General features: G+C 40.2%; 1 protein-coding gene and 1 pseudogene across 1 annotated transcript; one reads left to right on the top strand and one right to left on the bottom strand.

Moving 5' to 3' along the window:
• Positions 1–1,421: 1,421 nt before the first annotated feature.
• LOC114909723 (T-cell-specific guanine nucleotide triphosphate-binding protein 1-like) lies at positions 1,422–2,245 on the top strand (annotated as a pseudogene).
• A 6,717-nt stretch (positions 2,246–8,962) lies between these two features.
• Positions 8,963–13,823, bottom strand: LOC114909738 (lymphocyte antigen 6D-like). Its single transcript, XM_029249543.1, has 5 exons — positions 13,746–13,823; positions 11,881–11,997; positions 11,341–11,487; positions 10,671–10,784; positions 8,963–9,324 (listed from the first exon to the last, which is right to left on the bottom strand). The coding sequence occupies exons 1-5, from the start codon at positions 13,792–13,794 to the stop codon at positions 9,128–9,130; spliced, it is 624 nt and encodes a 207-aa protein (XP_029105376.1). The 5' UTR covers positions 13,795–13,823; the 3' UTR covers positions 8,963–9,127.
• Between the last annotated feature and the right edge of the window lie 2,243 nt (positions 13,824–16,066).

Consider the following 16,066-nt stretch of genomic DNA (forward strand, 5'->3'; position numbering starts at 1 on the left):
TTTCCATTATGCTTTCTTTTCAGTCTTCAGAGTGGAGCTATTTACTTGGATTGGTCAGTTATGAACTTTGCCATGTAGCTCACCATTCCAGAGACCCTTTGAACATCTTTTTTTCCTCCATTGAACATGTTTTCTACAACTGAAATCTTTTTTGGGTCTAATACTGCCATGCCCATGCCACCAGAGCAACGAGGCACACCTGGGGCTCGGCAAAGACAGACGCATAATAGGCTGCAGCAGAACTAATGCTGATGTGGAATCTTGTTTGCCTTGTGCCTAACAAACCTAGTGACTCAACCTTCTTGGTTTCCCTGTTCTCTACCTTGCTCTTTAGCCTCCTCCTGACCTGATTTGACTCCCTGTGTTCTTTGACCTATTGCCTGTTACTTGACTATGCCTTTTGGATTTCCCTTGAAAAGACAAACTTGTGACCACGCTTCTTGGATTTTCCAAAGTAAAAGTCAGATTGCGCTGCACTTGGGTCTGTCTACTCATTTCTGGAATGGAACATGGCAAATACCTTTACTGCTAATGATGTATCCAGCAATTAAGTTGTTCTGTTGACATTTTCCTTTATTCATTATTTCAGGTTTGCCATTATTAATGTTGCTAATGCCTTTCTCCATGTCATGAACAGGGATGGGAAACAGGAGGTAGGGGTTTGGACCCCAGTGCAGGTATGTTTATTTTGGGGCACTCATTGAATGAAATAGAGAACATAGGTCAAGGACAGGCGTGGGTCTTCTGAGGCGCAGACGTCATTTTCCAGGGTGAAACAGATCTCGGTAACCAGGTGAGCAAGCAAGGGTCAGAAGGCAGGAGACCGGGGAATCACAAGCCAGGCAGGCGGGCGTTGTAAGATTCTGCAACCCTGTGTAGTGACGGCACTCCTTTTATACCTGGTCATGCTGACTAGCAGCAGGTGCGGTAATTTGCTGATGAGGGCATGGCCTGACACTCAAACTGTAATCATGTTGTTCTTTTGATCTTCCCCGTATGATTATATCATCAGTTGAAAATATCAGATTAAGCTGTGCAATGCTGAATTCATAAAAGATCATGTCAGAACCCTCAGGACTTAGTTTGACTGTGTGGAACAATGCCAGACACAGTACACTAAAGTACTTACAATCATTCCCCCATTCACAATGTAACACACACAGAAAATGGGCAATTTTAACTTCCCCAGGTCATCTGAAACACGTCTTTTCACTGTGAGAGGAAACCCCCTGAAAACTGAGGGGAACCTGCAAACTGCACATATTGAGCCAGATTAAAACCCATGTCACACTATGAGACACGAGCGCTACCCTCTGAGCTACTGTTCTTTCTTAGTCTGAGTCTTAGTGTGCTTTTCATTAGCTGAAATGGATTCAACCTCAATGTGTTAAACCTACAGTTTCCAGAATCAACCTGTTCCCATGACAAAGCTGCAAAAAATCAGCGAAGCAAAGATTCAGGAGATAAGCAGCACGGTGAAGTCACAAGTGGTCGCAGAAGTGGTGGCACAGATTCAGAACATGCTTGGACAGCTGATGTCCACCACTCTAGAGACTGCAGTCACAGGAGAGTCTGGGTCAGGGAAGTCCTCATTCATCAACGCTTTTCGGGGGATTTGAGATAAAGACCCAGAAGCAGCAACAACTGGTGTCACAGAGACAACCGGAGAGGCTAAGGTCTATGCCCACCCTAGCGTTCTCACTGTCCAGCTTTGGGATCTGCCAGGCATTGGAACACCCTCTTTTCAGCCCCAGGATGATCTGGATGCTGTGGGTCTATACCAGTATGACTTCATCATTGTGACATCTGAGCAATTCAAAGAATGTTGCGTAATCCTGCCAAAATGTGTAGAGCAAGTAGGGAAAAATTTCTACTTTGTATGCAAAAAAGTTGATAACAACATAAAGGCAACAAAGGTGTAGAGGTTAGGACTCCTCTACTGTATTGAATCAGATCAGAACCAACTATGAGGCAGGTCTCAGACAGTGTGGGGTTGACCATCCTCGAGTTTTCTTAATCTCATAGTTTAAGTCACAGTGCTTTGACTTCCCTCAGCTGCAGAAAATATTAGTACGCGATTGGTGTGCTACCCAACCTCACCTCCACTGTGAAGGACAAAAGGTAGGCACTGTCTGGGAGCTTGGGGAGAGCAGCCATGGCAGCATGTCTAGGAGCCATGACACCAGGAGGTGCTATATGTGGTAGTGTCCCTCTGCTTATGGATACACTGGGGTCCTACCAGTAGAACTTTGGCCTAGACACCAATTCCTTGCATCGACTGGGGGGCCTTACAGGAAAGTCATATGAGGTAACAAGTCATTTGGAAGATTGATGTGATATTTTTTCTTCCACGCGGCCTTCTAAGGTCTTGTAAAGTCTTTAATGTGTTTCATTTTGACAGTATCTGCTTTAAAATTAAATTTTCTCTGAAATTTTTATGGTTTCTATTGAATAATTATTTAAGCCTGTAGGCACCAGAACAATCTCTACTCCTAAAAGAGAGGTGTGCTCCTGTCTATGGATGATGTAGAAAGAATGCTTTTGCAGACTGCCAGGGGTTTACAGGTGCAGGGATATTGGAAAATTGGATCCCAGTTCAAGGCACCATTGCTTCAGGACAGGTCTTCATTGCCTCCTACTTGCAATTTGCATTTAATGACCTGAGAGGTGATCTGATGCTGAGAGGGTGATGCATAGAGTCCCGAATGAATCTGACCTGGAGTATCCAGGATACCAGGAAGATATTTCAGATCCAGGAGAATTCTTCGAAGACTGGTTGAGTTAAATTCAATGCTGATACCTGTCCAAATAATTTGGGTTTGGTGCAATGTAAATATGTCCATGTTTAAGTGGAAATCTACTGTAAAATCCCTATTTAACGCCCCTACCCATTTTTGAAAATACCCGGTATATTTTTTTTTGAGTAATCAGAAAAGAATGAAAAAAAGCTTACCGGTACCAAGTTTTAAATCCCATTCTCTTCCATAGTCCGTAACATGAAACAATCCACAAACACATTAATAACTATATGAGCACGTCAAACTTCCGTGAAAAACACTGATATTGACAACTGTATAACTGTATTAACACATTTACTTGTACTTGTGGCATTTGCATGAACTTTTTAGGGAGAGAAATGATGATCGATTACACTACATGACCTCTAATAAACGCCCCCCTTTTGGAAAATGTAACACCCCCGAGGACGTTAAATAGGGATTTTATGGTATCTTAATTTAGGCTGTGGGAAAATGGCAGGAGGTATACAGATGCATATTTGACACAAATCAATATTATACTACAAACAGTCCTCGAGTTACGAACGTCCGACTTACGTTCAAGCCGTACTTACGAACCACCCTCTTACTGACTGGAAGTTGATTTCTTTGTCACCCTTCAGTAACAATCAAATGAAACTTCATTGTTAAGTTTATTATATTAAAAACTTGAGTTACTCTATATTCGTAATAATAAACGGGCGTCACTTTGCCAAGCACATGAAAACATTGCGCATCTACAGCGGTTTGTCGGCTCATGGGTGGCCCGCATGAGGCCAGGGTAGGACAGATTTCCTTCTTTTCCTGTTAACAGTGTCTCGTGTTACTGTATTTGGCTTTAATTTTTTTGTTTTTACCCTCCTAACCATGACACCAAAGCGTAAATGTGATGCAAGTGCTGGTGATGCATCTGAGAAAAATTAAACAGTCACGATTGAAACTAAAGAGTAAATAATGAAGCGAAAGATGAAATGCCAATGAACATTGGAAAAGCAAATGTTAAAGTTTCTTTAATGTTTGTCCCTTTCTCTCTCTGAGAGAGCACTCGGTTACAAAAGACATTTTTTCCCAGTTGTGGAATCTCACTCCAGACAACCTCCCCCACTCTCTGCACTTCCAAGTCCTGTCTCTCATTGTTCCCCAGTCCCCTTCCACATCTCTTTGTTATCGACTGCCCGCCTTTTCCATCGACCACGATTTCAGATCCTCGCCTCTGTTGCTTTATTGATCAACCGACCGTTCGCCTGTCCCTGACCACGAGAAAACATCTAGTCCTTTGATTCTGAATAATCGAACCTGCACTTGGGTCCAGCCTCCTCTGTGTCCTCTGTTCATCATGACAGTAGTAACATTTATTATCTCTTTCTATGTTTCTCTCTATTAAAAGTACTGTAGTTACATGTACTATTATATTATCATTACATTCTATTATTATTACTTCATTTTTATATTAAAGATGTTTTAGTGTATTCGAAATGTTTCTTATGCATAGAAAGGTACACAATATACTTAGAGAAACATCTGACAAACTGACATACCTAACTGTTCGGACTTTTGTCAAAATCCAGACAGAGTGAGGACACGGAACTCGTTTGTAATTCGGGGACTGCAACTACAACTATAATTGAATGATGTGCCCTATATGTATATCAAACATACATGTAAATGCCCAAATACATAACTTTGAAAGTGTCATGGTTCACAGTAATATGCGTGTCTTTGTTTACACTATATCTTGTCTAAAATAACATGAACATTGTTTTTAATGAACCAATTGAGATGCTGCTTAACTGTCACTGAGTACCAGAAAAATTATATTTTTCATATTACAAAATGGCAAAAAATGCTCTCCAATAAAACTTTATGCAGCACAGCTGCCTTAAGCAGTAAGGTGGTAAACAGAGCTGATGACAATTGGATGAAGCATTCCTTCAGATGTGCGTGAAGCTGTTAAAAAAATATGCGTTTCTTTTTCACACATAGCATACTTCATTGTCTGAGTAAATGGCAGTGGGCCATGGCCAGCTTGAGGCAGGTCCTTTGTGTGCCTCCTGTTTGGCTTTTTGACAGTCTGCTTCTGTCCAGGGGGGTGCAGTGGCGCAGTGGCGCAGTGGGTTGGACTGGGTCCTCCTCTCTGGTGGGTCTGGGGTTTGAGTCCTGCTTGGGGTGCCTTGCGGCAGACTGGCGTCCCATCCTGGGTGTGTCCCCTCCCACTCTGGCCTTACGCCCTGAGTTGCTGGGTAGGCTCTGGTTCCCCGTGACCCCGTATGGGACAAGCGGTTCAGAAAGTGTGTGTGTGTGCTTCTGTCCACCTGGTTTCTTCCTCTGCCTATACCTTGGAATGATATTTGCAAATTGACTGACCCCTGCCTGTCCCTTTGAATAAAGAAGCACCTGTGATTTAGTCAGTTTGCTGGATTCCTGTGTTCAGCATAACACACGCTACATATGCCCATTTGCCAGTAAATAAAGAGTAATGAAATGGCGCAATATCGGAAGCAGCGCATCTTCAGTGTCGTTTTACTGTAAACCAAAACTGTAGTGTTGAAACTTGTTCTTACAAATAGCTGAGTCACGCCTACACACACTAAAACCACTTATCCCAAGCAAAGTCATGGCAAGCCGGAGCCTAACCCGGAGGCGCAGGGGACACACCCCGGGCAGAGCGCTAGTCCATCGCAAGGCATCCCAAGCAGGACTTGAGCCCAACGCCACCAGGAAGAGGGACCCGGCCAAAGCAGCTGGGCCACCGTCCCTCCCCGAATGATGCCTACAAAAGATTATTTGATGATGTGGCGCGATAAAAGAACGAAGTTAAGACTTTTTGAAAGTGAACACGTGTAATAATTATAAAACATTTAATTTTAGATATTGTTTGAATATTATAACACTAAGCGACTATACACTAATTCTGAACGTGTCTGTGTGTGTGTGTGTGTGTGTATGTTGTAACGATCCGGCTAATGAGTTAGCCCAGATCCTCACGTGGATTCCAGAAAGGCGTATAATTATATAAATCCAGACGGACACGGACAAAAGGAAGCTCTTCTTTTTAATATCTTGTAGGCAACTATGCATGACATATTTCACACAGCTGTCCTTACAATAAAATAAACAACATTAAAGCAATCTCCAAAACGTGCGAGGCACAAAATGTGTACACGGCCAAGTATATCAGCATGCGCGCGCGGGAGCGAGGACCGAGGGGGAGGAGCAACCCCTTAGTCTCCACCATGATACGTCATCATTACAATGTGCTGGATATTTTCTCCCCTCGGGGCTTGCAGGCTGGATTTGTACATGCGCACTGGAGTGCATCAGTCTGCTTGTAAGTTTCACTTGTGTTGGCTCCAGTAAGAAAACTTGGAAAATGTTTGAAATCAGCCTCGACGGGTATCGAGTGTCATTTTCTTTATCTGTAAGTGTCTAGGTGAACCTTACACGAACGCTCGGTTATATAGTTTCAGTTAGAATTCAGTCTCATCATTATGCGGGACCTAGTCATTCATTCATTGTGCCGGTAAATCGAAAATCCGTAACTATAGTATCATCTTTTCCTCCTACTAGTCTCCGCGCGAGTCTGACCATAAACTATGATTAGTACTCTTAAATGTTTCCTATAAGAAATAGTATTTCCTAGATGATCTTCATCATACTCACGAAAGAGACAATGCGTGTGGTACAATAAATTAACTTTTTGAAAACTTTTCTCTTTTTTTTTTTTTTTATTTTCCTGAAGGGGTGTGAAGCGTGTTCGTGAAACGAAACCAAACTGGCAAAGTAGTTTGACTTGAAGTCAGTCAGCGCTGCGCTCTTTGCGCTCAATCCCGGCAACTGCAACCATGATGTTTACATTTACATTCGCATTTATTCATTTAGCAGATGCTTTTTGTCCAAAGCGACGTACGTCATCTCAACAACGGCACAGTTTATTCATTACATTAAGAAAAAGAGACATAGCAGCTGCAGACATGTGTGACTCAAGCAAACCTAGTTTTTTACCTACCGCTTGCTGAACTGAGGTTCATCGTTCAAGTAGGTGCATAAAACACAGGAGACAAATCCTGATACCCTCCTACCATTTTTTATTTTATTTTATATTAAGATACCCAAGCAAGCAAAAACAGTGCCAGAGTAGTGGCTGATAAAAGGCTTTATCTGGTGATGGTCGTGAAGTTACGGTGCATTAACATTTACACTGTACATGAGCTGGAGAGATCTTGGGCAAAATGGCTCTGGAAAAAGGTGAGTTTTCAGACCCTTCTGGAATGTAGACAGTTTCTGCAGTTCTGAATGAGAGGGGAAGGTCGTTCCACCACAACGGAGCCAGAACCGAGAACCTCTGTGCTTTACCTTTCATGCCTCATGTTATTTGCCTATAAGAAAATGTCAGCAAGCAGCAGTGGTTCTCTAAGCACACAGTGATGACCACACTAACAACATTTCACCAAACAAAGTCTACCAAAATTGTCTGAGTTGCCCTGCTAGATGTAACTTATTTCAGAAATGTAAAAATGTCTGACTTTTGAATTTTTTAACAAGTAGGCCAACTTTAATGTTGGAATTACAAGATGTATACATAGGACAGAAGACATCTCGTGCGGTTTTGGAAGCTTTGGGTTGTTTGGGGGCATTTAGTGAGACAGAGCTTCCTGAGCTGGATGTGACTCATTTCTCTGTAATATGGGGGTGTCAAGCAGGTGCCCAGGCTCCCACCAACCTGGCATGGGCAAGCAAGCTTGAAGTACAGACAGATGTGATAGGTCTTTCCACACTTGACCATCTTTCATGCATTTTGGATGGAATACCAACAAGTTCCAGACTTTTTTTTTTTAAAATTAAAGATTCAAAAAAGAACCCTAATATGATTGCCATTACCAGTGACTTGAAACAGAAAAATGTTCAGTTTTCCTCTTACTGCGGCATTTAGCTTTAACATGCTAAGCAAGTTTTGCACTGCTGTTGACTCATATTTACTGCCTGGAAACCAAAGCCCAAAGTAACTGCCATGCACAGTCAGGCTATGATGTTATCAGTACTAGTCACAACCCCTTCCCCTACCCGAACCCTTTCCCAACACAGAAAAGCTCTGTACGTTTCCTCAACTAGTAATCAAACAGTGCTTAAAACATCACAGAGATCACTTTTAACTAAGCGCCTGTCCTAGTCATTCTCCAGATAGTCTGCGACCCTCACCCTGTCACGGAATCACTGGGCAGGTACACCCTGGATGAGATGCCAGTTCCTTGGAGGGAAGCCATACACACACCACAAGCTATTTTATCAGCACCTGAACTGCATCTATTTAAATCATGGCAGGAAACTCACACAGACACGAGGACAAGCAAACTCCACACAGAGTGAGCAAATCCAAACATTTGTTGATGTAATGCAATTTTTGTATTTTCTGAGATGTATGTCGCTTTGGAGAAAAGTGTCTGCTAAGTGACTGACTGAATATATGACATTAAAGACAAGATAAAAATGTTACAAATATTGTTATGTATCTTACAAATATTGTGATTGATAACTGCTACAGTGTTTGCTTTGTCTCTCCTTCCTTACTGCATCTCACAATAGTTGGAAATTTTGAGCGTTAATTGCAAATTTACTTAATTCCAGGATGCATGACAAATCAGATTCTAAAATAATTTTAGAATTAGGAGAATTCAGACACAAAATGGTCAGCAATGGAAATTAAAAATCTCACCAGAAATTCAAAATACTCAAGACTAACATGTATGATGAGTAAGAAAATTGGAAGTACACCATATTTTTTGTCAAGACCCTCAAATAATGTAATGATAAAAAGCTAAAAATACAAACGATCATCCCAGATATGTGATTTAAAATGAAGGTACAGACAATGTGAAGCAGTTTTATTAAAACAATTTTCCATTTGAGAAAATTCAGACACAAAGTAGTCAGCAATGCAAATTAAAAATCTCACCAAAAGTTCAATATACTCAAGACTAAAACCTATTATCACTAAGAAAAAAAGTACACCATATTTTCTCTCAATACCATTGGAGAATGTAGTAAATAAAAATACAATCATCCCATATATATAAGTGATTTTAAATGAAAGTATAGACAATGGGAAGCAATATTACAATGATACAATCTGTACTTTTTAAGCAATATCTAACAGGTGTAAATATTTTCTCTATGGTTTAAATGCCTGAAACAACAAATTTAAATGTTTTTAACAATATAGATTCTGAATTTTATTCTTTTGGTGTAAGAGATCAAGGTCCTGAATGTATGTAAATCACTGCACAGCACGGCCTGTGGACAGGGTTTGAAAAGAAGAAAGAAGGTGCAGAACAGTCTGGACTAGCTCTACATTTTCAATAGAGGAGGAAAGTGGAGGCCAGAGGCACCAGTAGGAGGAAGATGCTTTCCATGATGCGCTGAGCATTGTTGCACAGGTTTCCATCACAGCAGCTTATGTTGACACCAAGATTCAGGCCAAGTTGAGCTGACACGTCAGCAGCAGCAGCACAAATATTTGAAGAAACGCAGCCTTGCATGGTCCGCTGTGAAACTTAAACAAATCACAATATGTATTAATAAAAACAATAAGATTTCGTTTGCCCCGAGACAGTGAAAAGGTGCTATAATGCCTGTAAATCATTATTGTGGCAAAGTTATGATTCTGATTGTTCTTTTATTGTGTACTGTCAACGTAAGGCAGCTTACATTAATTGGTCTGTACTCTAAGCAACTTACTACTGGCATAAAGCTTGTTGTTGCATGTTATACTGGAGCAACTAAGAGTAAGTACCTTTCTCCTGGGTGTTACAGTGAGAGCAGCACTTTCCAATATCAAGACAATAAACGTGACCACTATGCCACTACTTGTTTCAATAAGTTAAACACAGCACGTCAAGCAAATATTTCAGAAATATAATGAGTGAGTGCTTAATAATAATAAGCTAGTACCGAGTGAAACTACTTTCACTGCAGCCGAGGACAAAATGTGTATTTACTCAAGTAAAGAATTTTTAAATGTGAAAGGCTTTCGATAAGTTTTTGGCAAGAATCACAAGTGGGTTCAGTCAACACTAAAATGATTTAAACTGATTAGCAGTTTTTTACTTGCAGATTGTACTGTATTTGCAGTGATTTAAAAGGGAAACACATAGTCTTACAACAATTAATTAAATGTAACTTGCATTGTTACATTTGTACACTAAGCTATACTTTCAACTGTCCAGGTATTTATACAGCTGGGTAATTTTTACTGGAGAATTCAGGTTAAGTACCCTGCTTATGGCTTTACAGGGACAGGATTCTAGTCAGGGTCCGTTGAGTGGAAGGCAAAAGTTGTAACCCCTACACTCCCTGACCCCATGTATGTGGAATGGGAGAAGTGTTACTCAGATGTAAAAAAGCCTAAATCTCAGCTGTGGCTTTTGAATGAGGTTTAATCACAGTTTATCCTCTACGATATTCAGACTCGGCTTTTACTTTCCGCATTTGTTCTTCGCACAATTTCTGCACAACTCGCCATCAAAGTTTATAACAAAAAACACTACTCGTGAAAAATTTGCAGCACAAACCTTACACTCTCTATACCGGACATAATGGCATAACTGGAAGTACTGTAGAAGATGCATTTATTCAGTTTTACTCCTACTTTAAAACATTTTGTGAATTAGCTGAAAAGAATTAACAGAGCATTTGACTTAAGTTGGTGGACCTTTTGCTCTGCATATGAAAAGATGTGGAAAAATAGCAGAGATGTGATTTTACCAATGAATCATCTATTCTTAACAGAAGTCTTGGTCTGATTTTAGTTCCACTTCATACATTGCTACATCATTTTTTTCCCCATTTCCCCCTATTTTGTATGCATTTAACTTGCTTTGCTACTCAAAAGATTCTTACCTGTAGCATTGATGCAATTGTTTTCATTTCCCAGACAGTTAATAACTGACGTGCAGTCATTATTGAGGTCACAGCTGAAGCACTGTTTCCCATTTGGGGAATTTTGTGCCAATGCTATAATAAAGTGCAATAATAAGTAACAAGTACTGAAACAAAAAGATAACAGTGGTAACTTCCACTACTGAAATACTGACATGGCATAAACACCAGAAACGTAAGGCAAAGATTACATTAAATTTTACCATTCTTTTTTTCTGTCCTTCATGGGTTATATTTGTTATTACAGTTTGCCTATAATTTGTGTCTTCAAAGCTTGTGAAGTTGAGGGAACACTATCCTACATGTTACCTAACACAGGGACAACCAAAAATTGTTTTTCCTGTGCCGTATCTTTAGATTTTATAAAATACAATGTTATATGAGCTTATCTCATGAGACTAGTTCTCTTTAAACTGTCACCTTGAAGTCACCCGCTGTAATAAAGCTCCACAAGCTCTACATGTTTTACCTAACATTTACTACACAATAATGTTCCCTTGGCTTTAAGTCTATGGGGAGGATTAATTATCAGCTGCAATTTTAATACTGACTGTAGACATGATCAAGCCATTTATGTGTCAGACGTACACTATAAATGTATATCGCAGATTTATATTTGAATAATAAATACCAGGAGTGCTTTGACTGTTGCAGAGATCAGTGCTACAGCACTTGGTGTTCACTGTTGTCCTGACGATTCCAAAATTAATGGAACCAGAGATACATAGTTGAGGTGTTGTGCAGAAGTTTAGCGATGTTTCAGTCAGCACAGAACTTCCTGGAAACCAAGAAAATCACTACAATTGTGTTTGTTAGATTTAAAAATGCTAAATTACATGAAAAAGAAAATATCATATTAATATTAAGTTACTGTAAGGGCTGACATTAAATAATGAAGGAATACAATAAATTGCTACATGCTATTAATTATTATTTGGAGTAATCATGTTGAAAGGTTGAAAAAACAAAAACATGTCTTTGGTATTTCCTAGCTACTGTTTACAAAGTCTAGGCAACATACAAATATATATTTACAAATATAAACATATATTTTATAAACTTGTCACATAATGTTTCCAAGCAGTTACCAATTGTATTTTCTTTACTTGAGTATTTCCTTTATTTACTCCTCTGTTTCACCCTCATGGACAGTGTCACATTGCAGTCCTACCTTGGAAGACAGTAACTGTTGAACTTTGACAAGTGTTTGCAGAGGATGGACACACTGTAGTCTGTGTGCATTGTCCATTGGAGTCAGATGTGCATTGGTAGCAATTCAGTGGATAACCTAAAATAAATATCTGTTATTAATAGAAATTATATTGTCACGACTCACGGGGATAATACCGCTCCTGGCCAGAGGAGGCGCCACTCAGTGCCCCTGGCCCAGACCCATGTATCTGTTCACAATCTCATAGGTTGCCGAGGTACAAAAGGAGCAAGCGGTGGATGACCGATTGCGGATTCTTAATCAGCATTTTCATTGTGATTTCCTTGCGATTAGCAGTCTCCTGTTTCCTCAGTTTGTTCCATAGGTGTTTATGTTCCAGTCCCGAGTGCCCGTCTTGTCAGCCCCAGCCTCAGTCCTGGTCCAGTGTTCCAGTCCGGTATTTCGTCACGCTTCTGGGATCAAGTCATACGCACAGATTCGCGTTTCACTGTTCACCTTTTTCGAACACATTGTGTGTTTCCTTGTCCTGTGTTTCTTGTTTCGCCTCCATCGAGTGCTTAAATACAGTCCGCACAGTGCACTTCTAATTATATCACTCTGCACGTGGGATCATTCTTCTTTTCGTCCGTGTTCGGATGTAACAGCAACGCGCATCCGCGTCGGACTCCCGACCCGTCCTCACGCTACAAAATTAATTTATTAATGATTAAATGAAGTACAATCAAACCAATATTAAAGCAAAATATATGAAAAACACAGTTTGTTGGAATGGAAATCATGTTTTAAGGTGCCTTTCCTAACAGACAAGGCTGACTAGACTAAATATAATTGTTTATTCTAAGGGAAGGCGGCAGTCCTGGTGGTAGTCCGGCGGTATACCTTTTGCCATTTCATGGTTTTTAAGCCGCTCCAAAATCTTTGAATATGGCTTCGGTAGATCGTTCAACAGTCATCAGTTATTTATGATGGGGTTGTGAGCGGGGGGGGGGGCAGAAGAACTTGAGGGATGCGAGGTCCAAGGATGCCAAGCTATGTTAAAGCTGCTCCATAGGTTGTGCTGGAGTTCATATTGCCATGAGATGGAAAAGCATTTAAGATTTGAATTTAATGCGGGAGAGATACTGCATTAATTTGTAGTTGCTGCTGCATTTGGTCGGTAAATATGTGCTGAGCCGATACACCTCACAAGAGACAAGGAGCTCAGCTTTCGCCCAGGTACTTCTTTTGTGGGTCAAAAGGTTCTGTAAAGTGACACTGACAGGCAGCACATTTAAAACAACAAATAAATAATGCACAAATTGGAAATATACTTAATAACTTCTCCGTGTGGATATAAGTGTGACTCATTGTCATGATTTACATTTTTACATCATCTATGATGTTCTGTAGACTCAGGTTTTCACAATACTGCAGACACGCTCATGCCATGCCATGGTGTGTGGGTTGGTAACACTACACAAGAGTTCTTTGGAAGTTTCTTTGAGAAAAGCATATGTTAAATAAATAAATGTAAATTTAAAATCGAGCACAGCATTCGGGGTAAGACAGGATACGGGTAATAAATCAGTGATTTGTGATTTTTGTTACTGAAGCTGTCCAGGTTGAGCAAGTAAGGGCAACAGTCATGAAAACGTCGTCGCTGTGAGCCTTTTGAAATTTAGTTTCTTTTTGGGTTACTGCAGTTAATTGTATTCAATTTTAAGTACCGAGTGAAGTGAAAACAAGCATTTTCATAATAATTAATAATAAACTTGCAACTGCTTAATGTAGCCTGCTTTGTTGCATCTTCCGTGTAACTAAGTTTAGTTACAAAACGCGCATTACTTTGTATACAATCGGAAGCAAACTGTACTATGGTACTGTACCTTTAGAGAAGGTCGCACAGGTGAGGATGAGCTGGAGGAGAAGCTTCATCTTGAGTTGTTCGTGTGGTGCATAAGTGAGTCGTTTTTCCGTTTTTATACCTATCCGAGGAGTGACGCAGAAGGGGCGCGTTTTCTGACAGACTAACTTAAGTTAATTAAGGTCTAATTTCTTGTAACTGATCAGTTAAAAAATAATGGTAAGTAAATGTTTAAAAAAACTATTTAAATGTTGTGGAACGTTCATAACTCTCTCCAATTTGCTATAGCTATGATGAAGTGGAAAGAATTGTATGCGATATTGTTTAAACCAATAGTAAAATATACAGAAGTTAATTTCATTGATATTAATATAGCGTAATTAACAGACTTTGTATAGGACTGGTAGCATATATGATAAAATTATAAATTTTTCAGAACCGCTTGTCCCATACGGGGTCACGGGGAACCGGAGCCTACCCGGCAACACAGGGCGTAAGGCCGGAGGGGGAGGGGACACACCCAGGACGGGACGCCAGTCCGCCGCAAGGCACCCCAAGTGGGATTCGAACCCCAGACCCACTGGAGAGCAGGACTGTGGTCCAACCCACTGCGCCACCACACCCCCTAAATTTACGCTGACAAAACTGAAACTACCGCTGTTCAACTGATGGTATTTGCCTACAAACAGCACAAACAACAAACCTCAGCTCATGATCCCAGTCCAGATTAATTCAGTTCAATTTATTTATAGGGCGCTCGGTCTTCTTACAATAATGTGACACAGGGCGCTGAACAAAGGCAAAGGGCAAAGAAAGAAATACATATGGAAAATAAAACTTGGTTACAGACGAGCGTTAAACACTACCAATGCATTTATTAAAGCTAAAGTATTCCTACCAGCCACGGACGGAGGAAAGGAATCAAAAACTCCCAACTGAAAGTAAAGGGAGAAAAAAAAACACCTCTAGGGGTCCAAGTGCCAGTAGCTAATTTCAGGGTTTATGAATGGACAATCAATTATGTATACAGTACTGTACTTTTACTTGAGTACTGTTTACGTTACTCTCCCCACCACTCACTGTGCAGCTAGTTTTGATATGATAAATAACTCGTGTAGAAAGTATTGTGATTTATTTCATTAAAATGTTTTGTTATTTCTCAAGTGTATTTACATATTCTTTTGTTGAGTTTACTGTAAACTGATATAATTTTTGCTTTAATCATATAAAAAGTATTATACCTTTCATATATACAGGGGATAACTTTTGGTTGTGAAGAGCTCGTGTGTATCTGTGTCTCTCAGCACAGAGGCTGTGTGTGAAAACCAGCAAGTCTTGCGCAGGTCTGTTGATTGTAGCGGCCTGCAACTTTTCAGTCTGCTCAGTCCGTCAAAATTGCACCGGCCAACTGAGAAGAGCCCGTCTATCCAGCTTGGCATAAAATTACTCCATTCTTGGGTCAAAAATTTCAAGGACTGTAGAGGAATATAATTTTTTAAAAGGACTTTGAGACATTACAGCTTAATGCAGCAGTCAAAAACTGTCCCCTTTCTCTGCACCCATCTGAAAGTAAGGCATTACTGATACACCGAACGTTCACCAGACAAGAATTAATCATTTCTAAGTTAAGTAAGGTATTTGCTCTTATATAGAAAAGAAACAGTTTAGATTTACTATCTTAAATACAGGCCCCACAGTAGGAACTCAATGCAACAGAAGTCGCTACAATTTTCATTACTGAGATTCAAATGTTTAATTTTTTTCAATACTTCGTATGTCCACCTTTATTTTTCATCACAATATATGTGTGTGTGTGTGTGTGTGTGTGTGTGTGTGTGTGTGTGTATATATATATATATATATATATAGTACTTTTCCGATCCTAGCACAAACTGATGAAGTCTTTCATAGGTGTGAGTTTCCACCATATAGCTTCAAAAGATATATGCATAGGAATCCATTCTAACACATATGATGAAACCTTCTTTAATAGTCTGAGGACACAGGAAGATGAGAGATTGGACCCAAGGGCAGGTTTTATTGAAGAGAATGAGGGCAGTGGTTCTTTGGCAAGGTGATGAAGAAGAGCTGTTGTCGAGGTCCATGTCGAAGCCGAGGTGGTTGCCTTGATCAGTGAGGCAACTCTGAAATCACATGAGCCTCAATGAGATTCTACAAGTGATGTGGGTGGTGAAGCTGGTTTTATGCCTTGATCTGATGCAGGTGTGCCTGCTTGAGCTGATGGAATGTGTTCTGGAGCCTTGACTGGTCTTACAGGATAAAAAAATTGTGCCAGTTCTTCTGTCAGCTGTTTTTTCAGTTGATTCTATGCTGTCTCATATT

The sequence above is a fragment of the Scleropages formosus genome, unplaced genomic scaffold, assembly GCF_900964775.1.
Source record: "Scleropages formosus unplaced genomic scaffold, fSclFor1.1, whole genome shotgun sequence".
Lineage (NCBI taxonomy): Eukaryota > Metazoa > Chordata > Actinopteri > Osteoglossiformes > Osteoglossidae > Scleropages > Scleropages formosus.

Excerpts from the sequence above, each read along its gene's own strand:
- LOC114909738 (XM_029249543.1), bottom strand. The coding sequence starts at position 13,794 with ATGAAGCTTCTCCTCCAGCTCATCCTCACCTGTGCGACCTTCTCTAAA. Across the intron at positions 11,998-13,745 it reads CTGTGCGACCTTCTCTAAAG|GTTATCCACTGAATTGCTAC; the intron begins GTACAGTACCAT and ends TATTTATTTTAG. Across the intron at positions 10,785-11,340 it reads CAACAGTCAAAGCACTCCTG|CATTGGCACAAAATTCCCCA; the intron begins GTATTTATTATT and ends ACTTTATTATAG.